Genomic DNA, 24,279 nt, shown 5'->3' on the forward strand with positions numbered 1-24,279 from the left:
CTGCCTTTGATGACCAACGAAAAGCCCAATATCTCTGTGGGCCCCAGAGAAATCTTCTTCCTTCATATTCCTATAGTTTGTATCTCTCACTTCTGAATTACTCATATGGCACCCTTTCATTGTTAATTACCTGCTTTTATGTTTATAATTTTATCCTCCTAATAGGACTAACTATAATCCCTTTGAGAGCAGAGGTTGGGTCTTATACTTCTTTTTTTTATTGTGTTTTTTTTTTACATTTATTTATTTTTGAGAGAGAGACAGAGAGAGAGTGTGGGGGAGGAGCAGAGAGAGAGGGAGACCCAGAATCCAAAGCAGGCTCCAGGCTCTGAGCTCGAACCCACGAACTGTGAGATCATGACCTGAGCCAAAGTTGGACACTCAACCAACTGAGCCACCCAGGTACCCCTATACTTCTTTATAGTTGCCCACAGTGCCTAGAACACCACCTTGCACACTGTAGGTGGGGAAAACAAACTTGGCTTATACTGACATTCCAAAAGAGATCATCAGACAGCACATAGCAGAAGTAAAGATTTCTTCGTCGTGTTTCATTTAGAATGAATTAGCAGCAGGTAATCAGTCACAGGTCAACTCAGAGAGTGGATATGCATGGACTTATCCCTTATATAGGATATACCCACAGGATATGTAGGATATAGGTATCACTTATCTCTGATTTACAGGACAAGAAACTGTGTTTCCGTTGCTACTCTCATTCTAAATTTTCTGCTGTTATTATTTATAAGAAGGACTGGACCAAATACATGAGGAAACATCAATGTATAATCATCCCCACCATTTGAAAAACAACTTTTAAGGGACACCTGGGTGGCTCAGTCGCTTAAGTGTCTGACTCTCGATTTCAGCTCAGGTCATGATCTCATAGTTTATGGGTTCAAGCCCCGTGACTGGCTCCATGCTGACAGTACAGAGTCTGTGCTGTCTCTCTCTCTCTCTCTCTCTCTCTCTCTCTCTGGGGTTCTCTCTCTCTCTCTGCCTCTTCCCTACTCTGTCTCTCTCTCAAAATAAATAAATAAACTTTAAAAAAAAGAAAAGGAAAACAACTTTTAAGTATGTCCTACTGATAAGGTATAAAGAATAACATTCCCATTCATTTGGGAGTGCTGAAGCCCCTGGCCTGCTGTCTACCTTGGCAAAGTGAATTATGTATTAGCATTTAAAAAGGCCCACTGTTCTCACCACGTCAGCTTAACTAGTTATTCAGTAGGATTCTAATTAATTTAATTCTCCACTGGTGGCAATTTCTGATGGGCAGTAACTGTGTCCTTTACCTCTTTGCCTCCTTTCCTCAGCACTAAGCTCAGTAGGTTGCATATAGCAGGGACCTAATAAATATTTGTTGACTGAACAAATGAACGAGTCTTACTGCAGATGGAGAAGATGCATGAGTAAATTTCTCAGATATGCCTCACAAAATCAAACCAGTTCTCCCAACGCCAAAGACAGACAAAAATGCACGCCCCAACCTTGCTCAAGAGTTAACAAGACCAAAACCCTAAAGGCATGGCCCCTTTGAGTATGCTTTCTAAGCAGTTTAATTAGCGCTGCACTGTTGTCATTGTTTTTTCATAGGGGACCCTCCACGTTGGCATTATATATGATGACAAAATTCTAGAATGAGACAGAACCTAGAAGTCAATATGTAGAGGTTAAGAGTGAGAATTCTAGAGTCATATCATGGCAGTGCCAGTAGTTCAACCATGGACATGTCACTTAGTCTCTCTAGGCTTTGATAAAACAGGAATAATGATAGCAGCTACTCCACAAGATGGTTATGAAGAAGAAATAAGAATGGGCATAGAAAGCTCTTATCACTATGCCTAGAACATAGTAAATTCTGAATAAGCATTAGCTAATATTATTATGATGATTTATTTTAAAGTTTATTTATTTGAGAGAAAGAGAGACAGCACATGAGCCAGTGCAGGGGAGGAGCAGGGAGAGAGGGAAAGAGAGAATCCAAAGCTGGCTCCATGCTATCAGCGAGGAGCCTGACTCAGGGCTCAATCTCACAAACCGTGAGATCATGACATGAGCTGAAAACAAGAGTCAGACAACCAACTGAGCCATCCGGGCACCCCTTATTGTTTTTATTTTAACCTCTATTTTGCGCTTTCTCCAGCTCCCGGCAGTCTGCCAGCTGAGATGGGTTTGGTGTTCAATAGAGATCATATTTCAGACGTCCTGGCTCTCTATCTTCAGGCAACAGATGTGTGGTGCCTTGCAACCTTCAGTAGGTACACAAGGCCCTCCATTGCTATCCATTAGCAGGGCAAGGGGTAGAGAGAGACCTCCAACCTTCAGGGGTACCCAAGTGATAAAACACACCCTGAGCACTGCAAATGTAACCATTTCAAAAATGCTCACATTTTTGAAAGATGATGACAGCTTTAGATTCCAAACAAAAATTGCTTCAGCTTTTTTTTTTAATCTGTGCCATAAAGTTATAAAGAAAATGGCCTTACTAACCAAAAGCAAAGAAATGCCTGCCTTTAAGATGGACCACAACCCCACTTGCCCATAGTCTTCAAGACCCATTCTTACATGGAGTCTAGAGCATTTGGGTGGTTCATAAAACTGACCGGTGCGAGCTGCTGGGTAGTAGGAGGTAGGAGGCAGGGTGTGCCCTTCCTTTTTCAGAGGGAGGAATGGGCTTTGTATAACGTCAAGTGCAGAGAGAGGGGACACCAGGTGGGTGAACACAGCAAAGATAAAGCTGAGATCACAGCCCAGAGATGCCGACTCAGAGACTGGCACCATTTGCTGGCCTGCACTATAACCCCCAGGAGTCCATCCTCAGTACATCATCCCATCAGAGGGAGAAGAAAATGTACTCTCAAAGAAGCTGAAAAATAAAAAGAACTCCACAAATAAGGCGTAGTGGCTACAGGCAAATCCACACAAAGGGGATCGCTGTAAAGGGAAATCTCTCATGTTCAGAGTTCTGAGCTTTGAGTGAATTTCTGAGAAGGAGTATTTGCATTTTGGTTTTTCCCCTTCATGCGGTGAGGTAAGCAACAGGTGAAAAATCGGGCACTCTGAAATAGGGCAGAGCAACTCTGCAAATCTTAGAGCCCAGTGGAAGCTAATCGCCTCAGACGTCTCAGCAGGCTTTCTATGTGTCTGAGGAGAGTGGACAAGTCAGCCAAGACACAGGCGCAGAAAGGGACGGTGAAGGCAGCAGAAGTTGCCTGTTGGCAGCGCCATTTCAGGAAATTCAGGGAACTATCGCCAGGGGGAAACAAAACCAGGCAAATTACTTCATCTCAGACCATCCTCAACAGGGATATTTGATTTGCTGTTGCTCTGTGAGACCTCCCGCCATCCTGCTCCTGTTTCAGGGGTGACTTTGTCCGTGCAGGCTCTAAACAGCTGCTGCACACGACTGCAGCCGGATCAGGCCCAGAGACATTCAAAGTCAACCCATGTCCATTCAAAGGAGTGAACGTGAATCAAAGGGTGGCTGGCAAGAAAAGAAATGGCGGCAGAAGAGCTGAACACGGCAGATCTAATAAAAGGGTGAGGCAGGACTTGTACATCTCTAACAGAGTCAGGAGCCCCTGATCAAAGGGGGGAGTAAGATTTCATCTTTACGGAAAAAGAATGTACGGCCTCAATAGCATAGGAAGGTGATCAGTCCTCACAACCCAGAGTTGTAAACCATCTCGGTCAACCCTCCCTGTAGTTCATTGCTATTTCACCACCTTTGAACTCAAAATTAAATATCCCCAGTAACAAGATTCAGGTCATGCTATTGGCTAGTTGGATTCTCTAACAGGATGTGATGCGGACTTGAAATTCAAATTAAGTGGGTGTTTCTCTTAAATCCTGTCTAGAGAATGGAACAGATTGTGAAATCTATTTAAGTCATTTGAGATGAATTTGGTTTGATGAGTAGCTCTTTTTTATGCCCTTTTAACTTTAAAAGCTGTCTTGCAGCAATTCTTGGTCCCTAAGTTTATTTCTACCATCGGAGGGGTGAAATGAAGAAGGAAGGCTTCCAGGTAGTGACCTAAATGTTCTCTGCCATCGGGATGCTGCTTAGAAACCCTTGAAATATGGGACATGCTCACATGCTCCCCACTAGGACTGGCACCAAAACAAGCTTTCGATTTTATTCTTAAAACCTTCTGTAATGCACACTTTTCTGCCACTCTTGCTTCTGAATTTAGTAGGTCACAAGGGAGAGACTGGCCGCTTGAATTCCTTTCCAAAGGTGCTGGAGACTTGAGTTCCAATTCTGACTCAACTACTAACTGTGTGGTTTGGAGCTTGGCTCTCGGGTTTGTTTTTTTTTTTTTATTTATTATTATTTATTATTATTTTTCCCCAAGCTGTGTGATCTTAGAGCCATCATTTAATCTTTGGGACTCTCTTGCTCTGATCTGTAAAATGAATGATTGCAGTGGTTCCTTTCAGCTTTAGTCTGTTGGCTTACCTTTCTAGAATCTCTAGGAAAATTGATTCTACCATGTGTATAAAAGTGTTCTATAAACCTTAGGTATTTTCTGGGAGCATTTTTTAAAAATAAAAATCAGGGGAAAGGTAATGTGATTTGACAAGGAAGTATCTTAATTACAGTAAGACAGGGAGGAAAACAATTATGTTTCAGGATTTTTCTGGAATGTGTGAAGTTCGTCATCTTAATCTAAGTGCGAACTGAAGAGTACGGTCTCTGCTAGAGACTCTGAGAAAAGAAATAGCACTATTGTTTCCCTGTTGGTTAGGAACTCAGACAGGATGGATCCCTGGAGAAGGAAGGCGGGCTTGTAACTTCCAGTTGAACCTCATATTGACTTTACAGCCAGTATGCAAATTCCTCAAATCTGTTTCCTCACACTATATCCCAAAAGGAGCCATAGCTGTATGGCATGGGAAAAGAGAAACAACAGCCTACAAAATACTTCAATTCTGATCCTCTCTACCACTACTTCCTAGAGACATTGATTTGTAAAATAAGAATTCTTGATAGAATAAACATTAACACAGAGGAAAAGTATGTTAATGTTAATAATCATCTTCTTCAATACTAATCTCAACCAGGCCTCAAAAAAAGGAAAATCATGCCAGTGCACACAAAACTTGAAAGACATCCCTCACCTTTTGCAAGACTTGACTCTGATACAAATATTATTGAAAACTCTAAGCAAAAGTGCCCAGGAAACATTCTGGCCAAGTGCGGGGCACTCAGTGAGACCTCAGTAGAAACCACGTTTGCTCTCCTTGCCTAAATTAAACTACCTTTAGTTTAATTTCTTTGAACTACCACCAGTTTTTGATACGATCATTTATTTCTCCAACACTGCCAGTATTCAAAAGCCTGGGTGCTGTCGTGGGAGCTAAGTCTTGCCATCACAGACTCAGAAGTCGAACCAGACCTTTTTGTTCAGTGTGACAGTCTGGACAGACCACAGAATTAATGTTTATAGACCAGGCTTGGGAGGGTAAGCACAATGTCCCGTATTTGGTCCCCACCCTCCCGAGCACCCGAGACTGTGTCCTCTAATCCGTGCTTAGTACATGCTGGGCAACCAATTAATCTCTCTGCAGTTTGAAGTTTCACTCTCAGGAGAGGGCACAGTGAGGACCCCGATCAGATTTGTCAGTCCTTTCTTCGGCTTCCACCATTCACGGATAACCACGACCTTGACATATCACACAGGGAGATGTCTTCCCAAATCATCAATCCTGTGTGGGTTTTCAAAAGTTCTAGCACTAGCACAACACGGTCATTTCATAATGAATCTCATAAATGAACTCTTATTCTCTTTCAGCTAAAAAAGATAGGGGAGAAAGAGACGGTCTTTTCTTTTTTTAGTGAAGCATCTTGCTTTTCCAAAAGGGGGAGGAAGGAATGATACCCTGTACCCACTCCCTCACTCCTCCCCCACCCCCTCAAAAAAACAAAAATCCCACTCCCAGAAATATCCATTTATTTACAATGGGTCCAGTTATTTACAATTATCCAGTAACTTGCAATTACCCAGTGGCTTTCTGACTCTGAGAAGAAGTAAGAGGCAGAGGTAAAAACATAGACCAGAAATGAGAGTGTAGTGAACACCAACTGCAGTTCCTAAGGCCTAGTTGTCCAAAAAAACACCTGATAGTTCTGTGTCAGTCGGGTGTCCCTTTTGAAGGTGTCACTTTTTCTAGGTATCAGCAAGGAGCTTAGCACATTCAGGGAGGATGCTGTCACAGAACCCCTATTGGTCTCAGGTTTCAGCAACACAAAGGCAGAGCATAGGGCAGAGAGAGTGTTGCTCCATGAAATGAAGCTTGTCTGGAAGTCCCATCTCACCTAGGTGGGAGGAACTCTCAAAAACTCATCAAGGCCACCTAGTCAATCAGGGTTATTTATGTGTCGTGGAAAAGACACCAGGGAGAGATGGCAAGGAGGGACCCTTGTTCCCAGCCCCTCCTGCAGTGCACACAACTGTTGGTAGAAAGAGACAACTTTGTGTGCCCTTACCTATGGACATCCTTGATGTGTGTGTGTGTGTGTGTGTGTAAGCCATACTTGGGTATGTTCATGAACATCTATGGCTTGTGTGCTAACACAGGGAGAGACATGCTCTTTGATAAGTTATAGAGTTCAGTGAAATCAGTTCTGGACTAGACACCAGAACACCTGGCTTCCCTCCTCTCCTCCCTGATTGTCCTGGCCTCGATCTTCTCACCCACAGAGTGCAAGTTGTGAGGTCTGTCCCAACGAGGATCAGATGAAATAAGGTACATGAAAGCACTATATAAAGTATAAGGCAATAGAGTACTGTAAGAAGTCATTATTTATGATGAATAAGCAGGAAAGAATCCAGATGCCAATTATCTTGCTATCTTCTCATGAGGCTAGGCAATCTAGCCAGAGGGTGGTGAGTGGGTAAGATTTTCCTCACTTACGTTCACAGCCAATATGTAAATCTATAATACACAGGTGTCTGAGTTCTATTATTTATAAACCTATTTTAATATGCTATATTGTTTCTAGCTCTCTTCTGGTTCTCCAGGCAATAGGAAACACCAAATTGAGAAAAGTTCTTTGCAAATTAACTGGACCAGAAGGGATTTTTATCACCTGTTTGTAGACCTAACTTATTCGTGTCACTAATTTCCAAGCAATGGACGTCACGATTATAATCGTGTGTTCTGATGTGAACCTCTTTCCTCCTACAATTTTCCCCCTTATAAAATCTGCCCCAAATTTCCTGGTGTTAGTTAATGTAAGTAATAAAGAAGTTTTATGTGTGTTTGTTTGTCTGTATTAAGATATATTTGCCAAAGGTTTGGGAACCTAAAATTGGAATATTTAATAAGCCGCTACTGACATTTATCACCTTCTTTGGGATTTACCACTAACCCAGTGACGTTATCTTTCTTGAGCTAAATTAAAAGACAAATTCAAATCCTGCATGGTAGCCACCAAAAGCATATATTTGAAAAACAGAATTCAGCGTGCCATATTATGCATTATTTAATGGTATGCAAATTATAAGTCAGACAGTTAGGAAAACCACACTTCAGCATTAATAAACAGCAGCACTACTACTACATTAATTATGATATTGCTATGATTTATTCCCAAGTTTTGCATGTTGATTCTCCTTGAAAATTTATGCCATCTGATAAGCAGTAACCTCCTTCCCCTCCTACACCTCCTACCCATTCCTCAAATCTGTTCCTCCTACCCACCCCATGGATGTCTGCAGGAAACGGGTACAGAAATACAAAGTCATAAGCAGCTGCATTGTCTTATAAGCATCAATAATTAAAGAACAAGCAAACACCACCTAAAGCTCCAACATTTATTGTGTCAATGTTAAGCACACTTTTTAAAAGACAACATAGAATGTATAGAAACAAGGGGTTGGGGGACTCATGCTCGATTCCACAATACAGGTAATTAGGTTGGCTGGTTTCAAAAGGGCCAGGACGTCACTCAGGACAGCGATGGTCCATGGGCCCTCTATATGGGACTGATTCACCGTTCCAATGTGGGTCTGTTTTTTTGCTTTTACTTTTTTTTAAAAAATATAAATAAAATGGCACTGCAGGCCTGGGCAGGAAGGACTCTGCAGGACTCTGTCTTCACACAACGGCTTCTTGGAGGCTACTGTCGGAAAACATCACAAACTAGCAGGATGACAGGCCACGCAGATGTCGGCTGGGCAGCACGCGTCCACCCCGCCCCTGGGGACTTCAAATTTTCTCAGAACTTAAGGGCTCTCGAGCTTCCATCCGAAAACTGCCACACATCTTGAGCTCTCTGGGTACTACGCCGAATGGGGGTGTGTGAAGAACCTAGAAGGAGGTTGGAGACAGAGGAAGGGGAAAAAAAAAAAGTACAGGTGTGACTCGGCCCAGTGATTTTCTGTTCTCTAACTAGCTCTTTAAAATTATAACTTAAATCAACCACAGGTTGAGCCACTGGCATCTTTAAACATGATTTCAAACTCTATCCCCTCCCCCCAAATCTCTGCCCCCTGAGTACCTTTCCCATGCCTCCCTCCCTGCCTTCCCCACAGAGGACCCAGACCCGCTACCCGATCCCAATCGTATGGTAGTCCTAATAAACTTGGGACACACCTGGAAGGAAACACTTTCCCTTATGACTGAGAAAACTGAGTAGGAAACAGTCCTTTGGTTGAGGAGAACAGGGGAGGGAGGAGGGAAGGGGGACATTTCCTTAAAATAATAATAAAATTATAAAGAAACAAAAACTCAAAATTGATGTAAAAGCAGCACAACGAAAACATGAAATGTCATCAAGTTCAACGTCAAAGCAGCCAACGATTTACAAGAGGCGAACACATCCCTGAAGAGGAAACCAGAACCCAAAATAGTTGCTCCCAAATTGCACCAAAAACTGCCTGTAGTTTCTTTCAAACATGCAGTTTTCTTTTCTTTTCTTTTCTTTTTTTTTTTTTCTTTTTGGTAAAGGGGGAAGGCAATGGTGAAGGGAAGAAGGGAGTGGTTATTCTCCTCCGGGGTTCCTCCCTTTGCTGTGTTACATTGACTTGAAGCAGCAGAACTGGGAGTCCGGATGTGCCGAGGAAGAGGGCTACCACTGTGGCATTCCAGGGCTCGTTGCCATGGCGACCCGAAGCAGGGGCCTGGGGCCTCCTCTCCCCCGACTTGGCGCCGCAGGAGGCCCAGGGTCTGGAGCTCAGCTGCTCTCTCGAATGCCCCCTGCGCAGTGGAGACCAGGGCTGAGGGGCCTCCTGTGTCCAGGTGGGCTCTGGGGAACCCCGTTCCCAGTCCAGCCCTGCCACTGTCGTGGAGGCCCCTCTGGCTGATACCCCCATCGAACCCCTTTGTCAGACCTGCTACCAGTATTGAAAGCTCTAATGACAAGATACGGCCTGGGCATGTACCACGCTCTACGTTATTGAGAAGCACAGCCCCCTGGGGGTTGGGGGGGGGGGGGAGGGGGGTGTCCTGCGTTAGAGGAGAGACATTGGGGAAATCGCTTAATTTGCCCTTTCTGCTGAATCACAAGGACCTAATATATATGCTCCCTTTAAGTAGTCTTTGCCACTTTACAGAAAGGAAAAACAGTATTTGGATCAACCGTTGGAGTTGTTCAGGCGAGTTTAGGATCTTGAGTACAAATGACCCAGGTGAACTGTACTGATCTCCTTTCCCCTTTTGGAAGGGAGGAATTAATCGCTTCCCATGACCACAGATGACACTGGGAAATAGAGAGAGAGAGAGAAACAGACCCATCCCCCCTAAAGGCTGATTCACTGGCCATGTGTTTTACTCAATGAAACAGAGGGCTAATGGGATAACAAGATGACAGCAAGGAAAAGTGCACACCCAACAACCCATGTCTACAATTTGTAGCTAGAGCAGCCCTGGAATAAACGTCCAGAATCCCAATTCTGGCTGTGTGTTCTGATGTCCGTTGCTCTAAACATGGGTTCATTTAGTTTTAATTGGGAAAGCGGCAGGGCCTTAGGAGACACTTAGGAAAATTTGCTAAGTGCCTCGTGCCTGTTAAAAGTTAACGGTCTTTTAAAAAATATTTTTCCAAGCAGGTTTAAAGAACACTGCCAATCCCATCCTCACACTGGCAAAATTCCCACATTTCTTTCGTTTCTTTCTCTCTTTTTTTTTTTTTTTAAATGGGAAGTTGTCTGAAAAAGAAAAGAGAATGGGATGGGTACATTCTTGAACACACTAGGCCCAGGGACGATGGAGTAACAGAATCTTAATGAAGAGAACACGACTACAACACAGTCCTAAGAACTCACGTTAGTGTGTGCACACGCGGAGCAGGGGAAAGAGGTAGAAAGAAAGAAAGAAAGAAAGAAAGAAAGAAAGAAAACACCGTATTTCCTCCCTCTCACTCTGAGAGTACAGTGTTCGAAGCAGGACAGGATGGGGCCTGAGGCTCCTCAACTCCTTTTCAGGAAAGCCTGAAATATCCCAGCACCTTTGAACAAACTTTTAGTGTCTGTGAATAAACCTCCTCATTTCCTTATTTCTCCAAATGAAACGATATCTAACTCCCACTGCCACTGCCTTTCAAATCCTCACTTCCAGCATTATGAACGTATACAGTATGGACTTATTACACACACAAAAATGGTATTTAAATAAACAGTTCTAGCACAGAATGCCCTGGGAAAAACTCAACTACTCCACACTTCCTGCCATGGCTGGTACAAATGAAGAAACAAGTGTTCACCCCACTTCTTAGCCACCTTTGCAATGATTTGGCTTCGGTCCTTTTGTAGGGTCCTAAACAAAGAGAAGATAGGAAATGGTCTCAGGATGGGGAGAGCCCACGCACTGGGAGGGTTTCTAAGTTAAAATCTGTGAGAAATAGTATTTGCTGTACTCCTGTTTATTATGAAGCTGTTCTCAAAATGAAGATAAACAGGAACATTGACGCGTTAAGAGTTCAGGTGGGTAAAGAACATTGCATCAACACATCTGGGGTGTCGCATAAACTTGAGAATTCTGAAAACTGTTAATATCCTTAGCATTTCCTCATTTAAAAAAAATCTCGAATTCATCCTCTGTTGGAAATGTTTTTTGTTATTTTGCATTAAGATTTTTTAATTCGGGGGTTCCAGATACAGATGTCAGTTATAAGTTATATTTTTATTGCCTAGATTTTCATGCTCGTATTGTTCACTCAGCTTCAGAAATCATATTTTATAAGAGGGCTTCAATAAGCCAGGAGACTGAGTACCCTGAAGAACGTGTCTCCCGATAAATTTATTTAACTTTGGGACCATGTAAATCAAACATAATCTGTGATTTATCACCACATGTTTGCACCCCTCCCCATTCCCCATTTGATTTAAGAAATTTGAACATACAAGTAAGTATACAGTATCTACCATTAATTCTGTCTGTCAGGATGCAAAACCTAATTATGCTAAGAGCATCATATATTGAAAAATTAAAATGAACACTGTATATAAAACTTGCACAGCTGCACTCATAGCTCCTAATAAAAGAGTAATAGGGACACACAGTGGTTTTATGGACATTTAATACGGTGGAGCAGAAGTCACCACATCGCAAACTGGCATGGCACTGGAGAATATTTCTATCTTGAATAGCATTCTGGATTCAGTTGTGAAGTAACCTAATTCAAAACACAAATATCTCCTCTCAGGTCACTGCCAATTATCAAGTTCTGCAAGATACATCCATCTGATCCCAGCCCCTGTACCCAACCCCAAATCTTCTCTCACGGGATTCCTCTCTGCCTCCACTCTCTGCTTCCCACCCAAACTGGCTTTAAAAAAAATACACCTACTTTCTGTGTATTTTAGAAGGATAAAACTATTCCTGTCTCAGATAAAAGGCATTATATGAAAAGGCCACCTCACAGGCACCAGGGCATAAGAACTGAGCAACGAAAATGCTACCACAAGAAGACAACAGAACGGCTTTTGTTTTGGTTTTTACAAAAAGAAGAACAACGTTGTATCCATTCATCTACACTGGGAACAGGGAGACAGTATCACAGAAGTATGTGTTTTAATAAAGCAAATAGATGCTGCAGCATGCAGTATTTGTAAAACTGACAACACAGATTTCTAAGGAGGGGTTTTTATAATGGACCTAACTTGCTTTTCAAAGGCTATGTTTCATTTCATAAATCTGTTGGTTGGGCAAAAGATCACTGAAGCATATTCTCCCCTCTCATTTGCTACCAGTCAGGAAGACACTATAAAAAGTTCTAAAAGATCTGTCCCATCTCTGGTCCCTAAGATCACAGGATCACAAGGCAAACCACCATAGATCTCAGGAAATCAGTGGCTGATTCCACAGATTTGCCACATCTGGCTGAACTACTGGTTACTTCTCTCTCTCTCTCTCTCTCTCTCTCTTTCTCTCGTTAACATGATGCCTTTGTTTCTGGATATTTATGGGGGGGAGGGTGATGTTATTTTTGGTATGAAGAAAGACTCATATGGAAATGAAAGAGCTAACTTTTTAAAAAATCTTTTTTTACATTATGTTCTAAGGTAGGGCAGGGGAGGGAGAATAGAAAAGAACTTTCAGACAACAAGAACAGCAAAAAATCCAAAGGAAATAAAAGTTTAAGATGCTATTACCAGTCAATTTTTCATTTATATCTGGATGGATTATTGTTAAGACATGAAGGGAAAGTTTTTAACATCAGACTGAAAACACTTTCCATTTCTTGAAAATTATTCTAGAACTATAAAATCTAAAAACTATTTCCATGTTTTGAGATATGTCTATTTTAATATAGTAAGCACTTTATGTTCCTTTAGGGTATAATGCACGCATCAAAATGCCCATAGAAATAATCCTGAAAAAGACTGACTGGCCTTCTCTTAAAACCTGTTATTTTCTTGAAAGTAATTTACAGAGTGTGTCAAATGAGGACACAAGAAGCTTACATTGTGTACTTTAATTTTTTTTATTTTTTTCAATAAAGGGACAAAATGGGTGTATGAACAGGTTAATGCAGACAACTGCCAAAAAAACACAGACAGTGGTTTTTCCAATAGAACTTAACAAAGACCAGAAACAAATACAATAAAAAGCCAGGTTGTAATGACCTTTGGTCATCCAAATAAAAAAAAAATAAAAACAAAGAAAAATAAAAGATCAAATTAAGTGCCTCTGTTTTGAACAGGGCACATAAGCAATAATAAATAGTGACTCCCATAGTAAAAGATAAAATTTCAAGTTACGACAAACAGCTTTCATTACAGGAATAGAAAAGGCCAATAACAAAATATTCTGCATTGCCATTTACAAAAAAGTATTGACTAAAGCGGGCTTTCTCTTTAATATGCTTTGCATATGAAATTCTTTCCAATCTAAATATAAAGCACCATTTAGTTTTTGGCAATGAAAAAAACTGCAAAACATTGTTTTTGTTTTTTTTTTCCTTTTTTTTCTTTCTTTCTTTTACTGCATATGAAGGTAAGATGCTGGAATGTAGGGTGATAGAAGGAAAGGGACAAAAAGCACACTACATAACAAACCAACGTTATTAGCTTGCAGTACTGCATACAGTATGGCAGCAGGAAAAAGGAACGAAAAAGGATATGTACAACCCCTATGACAGCCATCCGTGTGACATTCTAGCAGGCTCCCCCAAACCGCCATTATATGGCTTCTCATCTGTACAATGTCACACTTTTTTGTTTGTCTCTCTTTTTTTTTTTTTGAAGCATACAAATAATTTGCACTATATTATCCTGCCAAATTAAAAAAATATACTGTGGCAGCCTGTCTTTTTTTTTTTTCCACTACCAAAAAAGGTACATTGATACCTTTTAAGAGAACAAGCAACAATTAAAAATACAAGCTTCAATATAAATACTATAGTGCCTAACACTAGATGAACATTTAATTCAAATACCATTCTAGAAATACAGAAAAAAGACCATAAATGTGTTTTAGCATAGGAATCAACATGAGTGTGCATTTTCCTATATTTAAGTACTATATAATCTTAAACCTTTCCCCAATGTATGTTTTTTTTTTTTTTTTACAACCTGAAGAGCGGTGTGTATCCAAGGCATAGAATTTCCACTACCATTTTTAAATGGATAACAAGTCTTGTAACACCACCAAGACAATGGAACCCTAAAATGCAGTTCCCCCCTAAACATAATGAAGTGTTTTTTAAAAAAATTTTTTTTCTTAACATTTATATTTAAAAAAGTTTTGTACAAAAAAATCCTTGCACTGTAGAAGCGAAAGCAATCATTCATTTCTATGTTAAGTGTATTCTGTTTTCCATTCACAGCGCTTGCAATGTTGAGTCCGAGTAAGTAAGCTCATTAGTCAAGTAAATGGCTGGCAAAGTTTTTTTTTTTTTTAGTTTTTTTTTTTTAAAAATGCTCATCAATGAGATTGTGTTCAATTTTTTTTTTCAGCATTCTTGCAACTTTTCCCTTAAGTATAGACCTGTAAACTGGGAAAATTGTACAGTGCACTTAATTGTCCTATCTGAGCAGGTTTATTTTATACTCAACCTCTGTATCTCTGATTAGAGAAAAGATACAGATATTACAGGCAGAGTCAAGTGCTATTTGAACACCAACTGGGGCAGATGCTAGCTTGATAAAAAAGAAAAAATTAAAAAAATAAAATAAAAACAATGAATCCTCTTCCATGTTAACACAAATAGCACACAGTGTATGGAAAAGAAATGAAGTACAACTTTTAGGGAGCACAGACATATATACTGCTACTCTTAAAATTCTTTCTCTTCTTTTTTAAGAATGTCACATTTAAACACAAGTCTTAAGAATTCATAGTTAATCATCATTGTATCAGTATTAGCTTATACACCTGTTCTAGTTTAAAATGGCAAATAGTACCACGTTGTGCTAAGAGATCAGGTATTTTCTTCCTCTGTTACCCTCCTGCCAAACCTTATTGTCAGTCTCTTCTTTTTAATATGGTCTACGAGGTCTTAAAGTTTATCATTTGATTGTCCCTTTGACAACCAAGTAGATCTGGATCTATTTCTTTTGGTGCCAGAATTTTTTGAACAGACATTATTTAAGTTATCTTCATAAAATGAATTCCTTACTAATGTATTTAATTGTATTCCGGGGCTTTTGCACGTTGCACATTCAATTTAATCATCATTTAAAAAAAAAAATAAAACTTTGGGCGAAACAGCCCATTTCTTTTAAGCTCTCACCAGGAGCAAAATAGCGTTTATACTGGTATAATCAGTTTTGCTTTTAAGATTAAACTAAAGGGAAAATGATGATTAACTAGGACATAGTGGGTCATATTTTTAGGTAGCCATTGTTGTGAGAAATACAATATAGAATTATATGCTAGGTCCTAAGATTTCTTACCTCACCCAATGCTGAATTAAGCTACAAGTTTATAACAAGTAGAAAGAACCATCAAGGTGGTTTTAATAGATCCAAGGCACTCATATTTTAAAACCAAATGATAGAATAAACTTGTTTTGTTTTTCTGTTAAAATTTGTCAATTCAAGGCCTTTTTTTTTTCCTCTCCAATTGATACATTTAACCCTCTACAGACAGACATTTAGCTCATAGAGATTTTCTTTCAGTGCTGTCTATTCTGTCTTTAGAGGGTTAACCCAAAGACTGTTTTTCCTCCTCACGTTATAAAATAAAACTGTACATGATATGTATTACAGAATGTATGCAGCATGGTCTTTTTCTCTCTCTCTCTCTTTTTCTCTCAGAACGGAACTGGAAACAGCAACATGTTTGCTCAGCAACGAATCGGGGACAATTTAAAATAGCCATAACATACCATACATGCTGTCTAAGTTTAAAAAAAAAAAACATACACAACATGTAAATTATTGCACAAGAGAAAGGCTCAAAGTTTGCGTAAAATGCAATAGTATTGCCCCATACAGATCATGCATTCAAACGGTGAGAACATAAAGGAAAAAAAGAAAAAGAAAAAAAGAAAAAGAAAAAAAAAACAGGTGTGCTGGTGACAAGCACTCTCATATTCTTAGCTTCCGTTATTTCTGTTTGTTTGTTTGTTTAATCACATGGGACTAGAAAAAAATCCTACAGGGAGTGGGGCTGGAGGGCGATGGGGAAGGGGGGGGGTGGTGAAAAAAGGAGGTGTCAGGTGGGAGTGAGGGAGGGGTATTAATATACCTCTATTCAGTTTTTATATCATTATTCAACACTCGATCACTGTGCCATTTTTTCATGTGTTTCTCCAGGGTACTGTACACGCTAAAAGGCATCTTACAAATTTCACATTTGTAAACGTCCTTCCCCACCTGGCCATGCGTTTTCATGTGCCTGGTGAGCTTGCTACTCTGGGCACAGGCATAGTTGCACAGCTCGCATTTATAAGGCCTTTCGCCCGTGTGGCTTCTCCTGTGGACAGTGAGATTGCTACAGTTCTTGAAGACTTTCCCACAGTACTCACAAGTGTCGCTGCGTCTGCCCTCTTTTGAGCTGGGCCTGCCCGGGCCCGGACCACTAATATGGGGCGTGCTCCCTCCACTTCCCGTGCCGCTGCGCCCCGAGATCCCTCCGTCCAGCTCCCCGGGCGGCGTGGAGAAGCGCAAGCTCCCGTTCTCCGAGGAGTGCTCCGACGAGGAGGCGAAAGGCGATTGTCTGGAGTCTCCGAAGCTAAGGAAGGGATCTTTGAGCTGCCTGGAGGCCGCGTAGCCAGCGAGCCACTGCGAGTACACGTTCTCCGTGTTGGGCATCGCGGCCGGGGGCAAGTCGAACTCCTTCTCGAGCTTGATGCGCTTGGAGAAGGGGCTCAGCGAGCTGGGGCTGCCCAGCAGCAGCTTTTTGGACAGGCCCCCCGAGGCCGACTCGCCCGGGGAGCAGCCGCGGCCGTTAACAGTGCCATCGTCTATGCGGTCCGACTCGCCGGCCACCGAGTCTTCGTCGCAAGTGTCCCTGTGGCCCTCGGCCTCGGCCAGGTGGCCGCGCTTGTGTTTCTCGCCCAGGACCTGGTGGAAGGCCTCGCTGAAGTGCTGCATGGAGCTGAGCACCATGCCCTGCATGACATCAGGCAGGGCGCGGCCCTCGTCGCCCACGCCCACCACCGCGCCCCGCGAGCTGTTCTCGTGGTGGCGCGCCGCCTCCAGGCTCAGCCCGAAGCCGTAGTCCACCCTCTCGCTCTCCGTCAGCTCCTCCTCCTCCTCTTCCTCCTCTTCTTCCTCTTCCTCGTCGTCCTCCTCTTCCTCCTCGTCCCCATTCTCCGGGATCAGGTTGGGGTCGTTCTCGCTCTTGAACTTGGCCACCACAGACTTGAGCGCGCTGCTGGCGCTGCCCACCAGGTCGCTGGTGCCGGGTTCCGGGGAGCTGGCGGTGGAGAGGCCGTCGTCGGACTTGACCGTCATGGGGGATGACTTGTGCATGTGCGTCTTCATGTGGCGCTTCAGCTTGCTGGCCTGCGTGCACGCGTGGTCGCACAGGTTGCACTTGTAGGGCTTCTCGCCCGTGTGGCTGCGCCGGTGCACCACGAGGTTGCTCTGAAATTTGAACGTCTTGCCGCAGAACTCGCATGACTTGGACTTGACCGGGGGCTGGGAGGGAGGAGGGGCGGATTGCAGAGGAGGGAGGGGGGGCGTCGCCAGGAAGGGTGGCTTGCTACCTGGCTGGAATGGTTGCAGTAACCTTTGCATAGGGCTGGGCCGGCCTGGGGACAGCGGTGGGCTAGACGTGTTCCCTGCCAGCTCTCTAAGTCTCCTAGAGAAATCCATGGCGGGAGGCTCCATAGCCATTGGATTCAACCGCAGCACCCTGTCAAAGGCACTCGGGTGATGGGTGGCCAGGGCCATCTCTTCCGCCCCCAGGCGCTCTATGCGGTGGGGGTCCAAGTGATGTCTCGGTGGTGGACTAAACAGGGGGGGAGTGGGTGGAAAGCGCCCTTCTGCCAGGCCGGAAGCCTCTCTCGATACTGATCCTGGTATTCTTAGCAGGTTAAAGGGGTTATTGTCTGCAATATGAATCCCATGGAGAGGTGGCTGGGAAGGACATTCTGCACCTAGTCCTGAAGGGATACCAACCCGCGGGGTCAGGGGACTTCCGTGTTCGCTTTCTAAGTAGATTCTTAATCCATGAGTGTTCTGTGCGTGTTGCAAGAGAAACCATGCACTGGTGAATGGCTGTTTGCAAGTTGTACATGTGTAGCTGCTGGGCTCATCTTTACCTGCAAAATAATACAACACCAACATCAATGTTTAATCGCGGAGGAGGACGTTAGCAATTGCTTATTTATGGTTCACCTCCAGCTTTCCCTGCCCCCAGCCCTCCACCCCACAGGCCTAAGCCCTCACTGATCTATAATATTCCCTGTGCCTAGAATTGGTGCCTGGTTCATCTGGTGGCTGGTGCCCAATAAATATTTGTCGAATCGGTCTTTCTGCCATTTCATTCTGCTCTAAGAATTTTAAATCCGATCTCCAAGGCAGAAAAATCTGCACCAATTCAAGCTTGAGAATGAGGATCCCTACATTCTAAGGAACCTCAGCAAACCTCTTCTGAACTCTCCAATCTGTCACCAGCTGTGGTTTGGGGCAAGCTATTTCATCTCTGTGCCTCTGTTTCCTCATTTGTTACGTGAGGGCCTTGGACAAGGTGACCTAAGGGAAACTTTTCTGCTTCCTAAATCCCATCGTTCTATTCTCCCCTGGGTGGCAGGTGAACTTTCTAAATAGGCAATCATTTCATAGGGATATCAAAAAAGAGAAGGTCAACTCGTTACAATTCTCTATGGCCCTGGAGATGTTTTTAATCTTAGCCTGAAACACACTAATTGTTGATATTGTTAAAAATGGGAAGGTACTCCTAAAATAATTCCAAGGAAGAGAGACTAGCAACATTCTCACATCCCAGCCTTGTGTGAGGATCAGTGAGTCCCAATCCTGGTTCCACAACACCCTATGGGGACTCCCATTTTTATCTCAAGGGATGTTGCAAAAAATCTCAAAAGAGAAATTTAATTCGGATTTAACCAACAGGCCGTATCAAATCTTTAGGAGTTGTTCCCCCAGTCAAACAAATGCAAGTCTGGAGAAGTTAGGAGGAGCGGCTGGTGCCAACTTAAGCAGACACAGCATCCTAGTTTAAGAACAGTTAAAGCAGCCAGCACCATGACGGGCAGCAGGCTGAGAAATGCTACACTATCCTCCTCCTCATTATTTTGAGAGGCTAACAACGAGAACCAAATTATACAACATCCTGCGCCCTCGGCTGAGCCTCAGCTCCAGTTGAGAAAGAAACAGAAAGATACAGTTCAGCTAGTCAACTCTTTGGCCAGTAGCCAAGCCGTCTGGAGAGGGGCCCTGCTTAAGTCACATTATTTCTCTCTCGCTGAAAAGAACCCGAGAGTGGTAAATGCCACTTTGGCAAAGAGGGGGCCAGCTTGACTTCACGATCATTCATTTTTGGAGATAGCTAAATTTAAAAAAATATATATATATACACACCAAGGGACTAACTAACAGTTTACCAGTCAACTACAACATTAAAAAGGGCCCAAATATTGGTGGCCAAAGGACAAGGTTGAGAAAAAAATAGATGAACTTCCCAGGGATTCTCAAAAAGCCAGTGCATAAAGTACAAATGAGAAATAAACTTTAGCCAGTCTTTTAAAAGGGGGGACTAGAGGAGTCGCTTAAGGCCCCAGCTAGTATTTGTCAGTAACTTTTTTAAAAGCAAAAAAAAAAAAAAAAATCCACCATGGAGCTAAAGAGTGGGAATGAGGAATTAATCAATTACGACGATTCCTCCATTTAGCAAGTCAGAAAGAAAAGCTGGCAGGGTCTTCTCAGGAGCCCCAACACTTGCATTCCCAAACAAGCCAGCCTTGCTCAGAGCACTTGTCTGAATAATGGACTCCCTGCCCTGACCTTGTGATTTACTTTACAATGCATTTATAATCTCACTCAATATATCCCACTCCTGGGTAAATCTCTTTAACAAGATTAGATGATAAGATACCAAAATTAGGTTTCCAACATTTGCCTAATGTGGAGGGAGGGGAAAAAAAAAAAAGGCAGAAAGATTTTGAAAGAAAACGCTGACATTAGTATCACATTATCTGCCTATTTTTGTTTGCCTCCTTTCTTCAAAGGGAAATAAAAAGCATCATTGAGAGTATTTTCATAAATTTTTTGTTGTTGTTGAACAATGACTTGGGTTCTAAATAGGCAGGAAAAAAACCTATCTGGTTCCAACTAACATGACCCTCTGTGGCTTTCTCCTTTGCCTCTCTAGGACTCTGTGTTATTATCATACATTTAGCCTGACAATCCGGATTGGATAAGTAAAGAGAAGATTTGTCAGCTGAAACAAGTCCTTAACACTTTCATCACTCCAAATGCCTTAAAATCATATTTTCGCTTATGATATCCTACTGAATCCCAGGACTGGACCCATAATTAGCAATCTGGTTTTGCATGCACGTTGACCACGGCTACGGATCAGTGCCAAAATGTGCACAGCCCTGCATCAAGGGTCTCACCTGTATCCTTTCCAAAAGGCTTAAACAAGCAAAGTCCATTTTATTTTGCTGCTCTGAACTTCCTAAAATTTTGTTTTCAGAGCCAGTGATGTGATAGTATTACACTATGTTCACACTGTGCTGTTACCCTCCCCTCTCAGACATCAGGTCAGAGAAGATAGCATTTTATCTTATAATGAGCATACAACATACAGTTTTCACTATCGCATTTTAGTATTCCTATCAACTAGATATTCTAGATCATGAGGGCAGCTAGTGTAATCATAATGTCAATGAGAAGGGCTGTTACGATTGAGACTAAAGATTACATCAAAAGAGCTGCTTTGAAACTGGTAATTATTACCAGTCCACTAATAGCAAATGATGCATTACAGTTTCACCATATAATCTGTATTTCACTCAGCTCATGCCAGTGCACCATATTATATTACAGTGCGCACAGATTCTCAATTCCTAAACTGCAGTCATCAATAAATGTGTTACTTGCCATAATTTGTGAAATTACTTTGTTCATAACATCTTTGATGGTTTAGAAAGACCAGAATTGATTTCCTGCGTGGCAAAATTAGGGCTACATTGATTTATTGACGTGTAAAATATAATAATATTCTTCATTTACCCTGACGAAAATCAACTTCTCAATTTGAGAGCCTCATTGGGCATTCACGGGGATTGTTTTGATTTAGAGCAATAAACTGAGTCCTGGCCCCAAGCATAGGAACTCCAGGCATCAAATAGTTAAAATCAGCCATTAGTTCACCTACCAGCTTTTATTTTATTTCATTTTGTTGTATGGGAAGGAATAACCCCATTTTTAGTTTGTCGCCAATGCTAAAGACTCATGTGATCTAAGCCTCAGGATTGAGAAAAACAAGGAAGTCTGACACCAGAGGCCTGGCTCTACTATTTGCCAGCTTATGGGCTCTGAGACACTTAATTTCTTTGAGCCTTAGGTTTCCTATCTGTAAAATGAGCATAAAAACAGTACCTTACAGAATTGTGAGGTTCAAATGACAGACGTGTATAAAAGCCATTTGTAAACTACCAGGTCCAAGGTGAATGTGAGTTTTCATTACTCCCAGGCTTGGTTAGTTACCTAGCATGATGACTGACCAGGTTGTACACCCAGAAAGGCTTCCAGAAGAAGGCTGGAATCCAGAATCTAGAATCCAGGCCTCAGGCCAAAGGGAGGGAGGTCCTGGCTACAGGGTGGCAGGAGGGGCCATTTTAAGGCCCATGACTGTGGTCCACCAGCAGGGATGCCACAGGGAAGTGCTAAGTGCTCAGTGCTCTGAAAGCCAAGGGCAGCTGGTTAAGGCAGTTGAGTGGCCTGGGGGTCAGCTCTGCTGAATGCTTTCTGGAACTCCACAACCCATTTCCACATACCTTGTCTGGTCACTCCTAAACTGGTCCTGCCAGCATGGGCACCAGCAAACTAGGTACCCTCCCTTTGCAGGAAGAGGGGGAGAAGACATGGATTCTGTAGCAGGCTCCTAGTTTCCCACCCCTGCCCTCAGGAGGGTCAGCGGAAGAGGGAGAGACCTTGAACTGATTCCCAGGCCAGCAGCCCTCGGCCACTCAGCTCCACCCTCCTCTCTGCTGCCCTACTCCCTTCTCATCCCTTCCCTCCAAGGGGGTGGCTCTGTTCCCACAGCCCAGTGTGGGGCCCCAGGCACCCCCAGCAAAAGGAGGAGAGCTCTCCCCACCCAGCCAGCATGTAGGGACTCGAAACCGTGAGTCCAACCCCCTAAACTCTGCAATCGGTGACCTAACCCAGGCTTAGGCCCAGCTTCGTGTTGGGGAGGGGATGGCAGAAGAGGTGCTTTTAACCCCTGCACCGCCCAGCCCTCAGGACTTGAGGACTTGTGAAATTCACACAATAACTCTTTGTTACCTAGGATTACCTAGGAGTTAACAAAATAAACAACTGGCTTCAAATTTGGTCTCAGGGCGCATGCCCTGCCCTGCACCATTCACAAGGTGGCTGGGTGTACTTTATCTCTCCCATCTAAAACCAGGTCCCCTGTATGGCTGAACTCCCCACCATTATGCTCTTTTTTATGTTCTTTCTTTTCTTCTTTCCACAACAGGTAACCTTTCACTGACTTTCAAAATAAAAATTAATTCCTTAAATAAAAATGAGGTAGGTGTCACACTTCTTTTTTTTTTTTTTTTTTCCTTGAACCTGCTTTTTTGTGTTTGGGGCAGAATCGACCCCTACCCCCACCCAACTTTTTAGCCATGCATGACTCATATCATTTATTACTACACAGAAAAGCAAACTGTATTACCTTCTAGAACAACATCTTTCAAAAACATTTTCATAAACATATAAATCTGAATTTCACAAAAAGATAAAAGTCGGTTTGTACACATAAGCGGATGGTGTTAATGGTGGTGATGGCGGTGGTAGTGGTATCTTTGAATTTAAGCAACAATGCTGTGCATTTTTCTCTAAAACTAGGAGAAAAACACGTAGAAATCGTTCTGTGTGTGCACATATATAATGCGCCATGTATATATACAAATATACCATGTTTAAATACACATGTAAATGCATCTATAACATGCATGAGAATAACTGTAGAGTAATTCTAAACTGACCTCTTTTGATTCTGGCCTCTGCTAACAGGTATACCATGGAATAAACTCAAAGTCCTAAATGAGGCCATGGAAGTGAATGTCCAGCAATAAAATGGGCCCTGGACACACAGAGATCTATGGTCACCAGCTGTGGAGCCAGGTAAGACCCTGGGGAGGAGACCCACAGGGATGAGCTACTGTCAGCTCCATGGGAATGACACAAAAAAGGGGAGGGAAAAAGAGGAGGGGGTTGAGTGGAGCAGAGAGAGGGTGCCAAGTGAGTAATGGAATAATACATATGTGGATGCCAATCTATTTTGGAAGTAACTCCTTTCAGTACTTAAAAAGTAAGGGTGATTTCCAGAAACTCTCATCTCTATACACATGGACATTTGTAGAAGAAATAATGCTCAACTTACAAATACCCTGCGGGGTATATTCTGCACTCATCCCGGGCGTGGGGATTAGAGCTCCATGTGCAGAACGAGGGGAGGAGAGGCCCCTCCAGTGCAGAAGTTTATCTGTGAAAGAAACCCAAAATCAAGCACCAAAGCTATAAACAATGTGCATCGTAAACCACAGGATATCACATTTCAATTCCATTAAAACAGATTAACATCATTACAACAGCCTTGCAGATAGTTAACAGGCTCAAGGCCTATATCAAAAAATAAAAATAAAAAAAACAAAACAAAACCCAAAAAAACTGTGATGAAGTTATTTCCACAATTTTGTTTTGTTTTTGATTTTAGTCTTTTTCAACAAAACAGAAGGGGTTTGTTTTTGGCGGGGGTGGGGGAGTCTTTGGTTCATTTGCTTGATTGTTATTGTTTATTGTCTTATAATAAGAGATATGTAAATAGCAAGGGGGAAATTGGCAATATTATGGGGTAGACTGGTAAAATGGAGGGATTTATCTGCAAGGCTGGTTTACATGCATACATTTACTTTACTTGACACGCCCAAGCAAAAAACAATATGTACTTCAGATAGCACCTCCAAAGACAGGGAAATCTTAGACATTCGGGACTTGGTTGGGCCACACTCTTGAATCCCATCAGCAAAATACCCCATATAGACATGGCTTCTTACAACACAAAGTAGTGGAGAATAAATACTAGACTTCTGGGGTTACGATAACTTTGGCCAAGTCCCCATCTTCAGGGTGAGGAATCCCACTATTAAATAACAAGGATAGACCAGTGTTCTGATAA

General features: G+C 42.5%; 1 protein-coding gene across 3 annotated transcripts; it reads right to left on the reverse strand.

Moving 5' to 3' along the window:
- Positions 1-7,809: 7,809 nt before the first annotated feature.
- BCL11A (BCL11 transcription factor A) lies at positions 7,810-23,585 on the reverse strand. Of its 3 annotated transcripts, none has more exons than XM_049651523.1 (3): positions 23,485-23,585; positions 16,424-18,166; positions 7,810-8,319 (listed from the first exon to the last, which is right to left on the reverse strand). In XM_049651523.1, exons 1-3 carry the CDS (start codon positions 23,513-23,515, stop codon positions 8,228-8,230), a joined length of 1,866 nt encoding a protein of 621 aa, XP_049507480.1. In that variant the 5' UTR covers positions 23,516-23,585; the 3' UTR covers positions 7,810-8,227. The 3 variants fall into 3 exon arrangements, with proteins under 3 accessions (XP_049507480.1, XP_049507481.1, XP_049507478.1); XM_049651524.1 differs by having other exon boundaries at positions 16,272-18,166; XM_049651521.1 differs by lacking the exon at positions 7,810-8,319 and having other exon boundaries at positions 13,358-18,166.
- Between the last annotated feature and the right edge of the window lie 694 nt (positions 23,586-24,279).

Source organism: Panthera uncia (genome assembly GCF_023721935.1).
Source record: "Panthera uncia isolate 11264 chromosome A3 unlocalized genomic scaffold, Puncia_PCG_1.0 HiC_scaffold_11, whole genome shotgun sequence".
Taxonomy (NCBI): domain Eukaryota; kingdom Metazoa; phylum Chordata; class Mammalia; order Carnivora; family Felidae; genus Panthera; species Panthera uncia.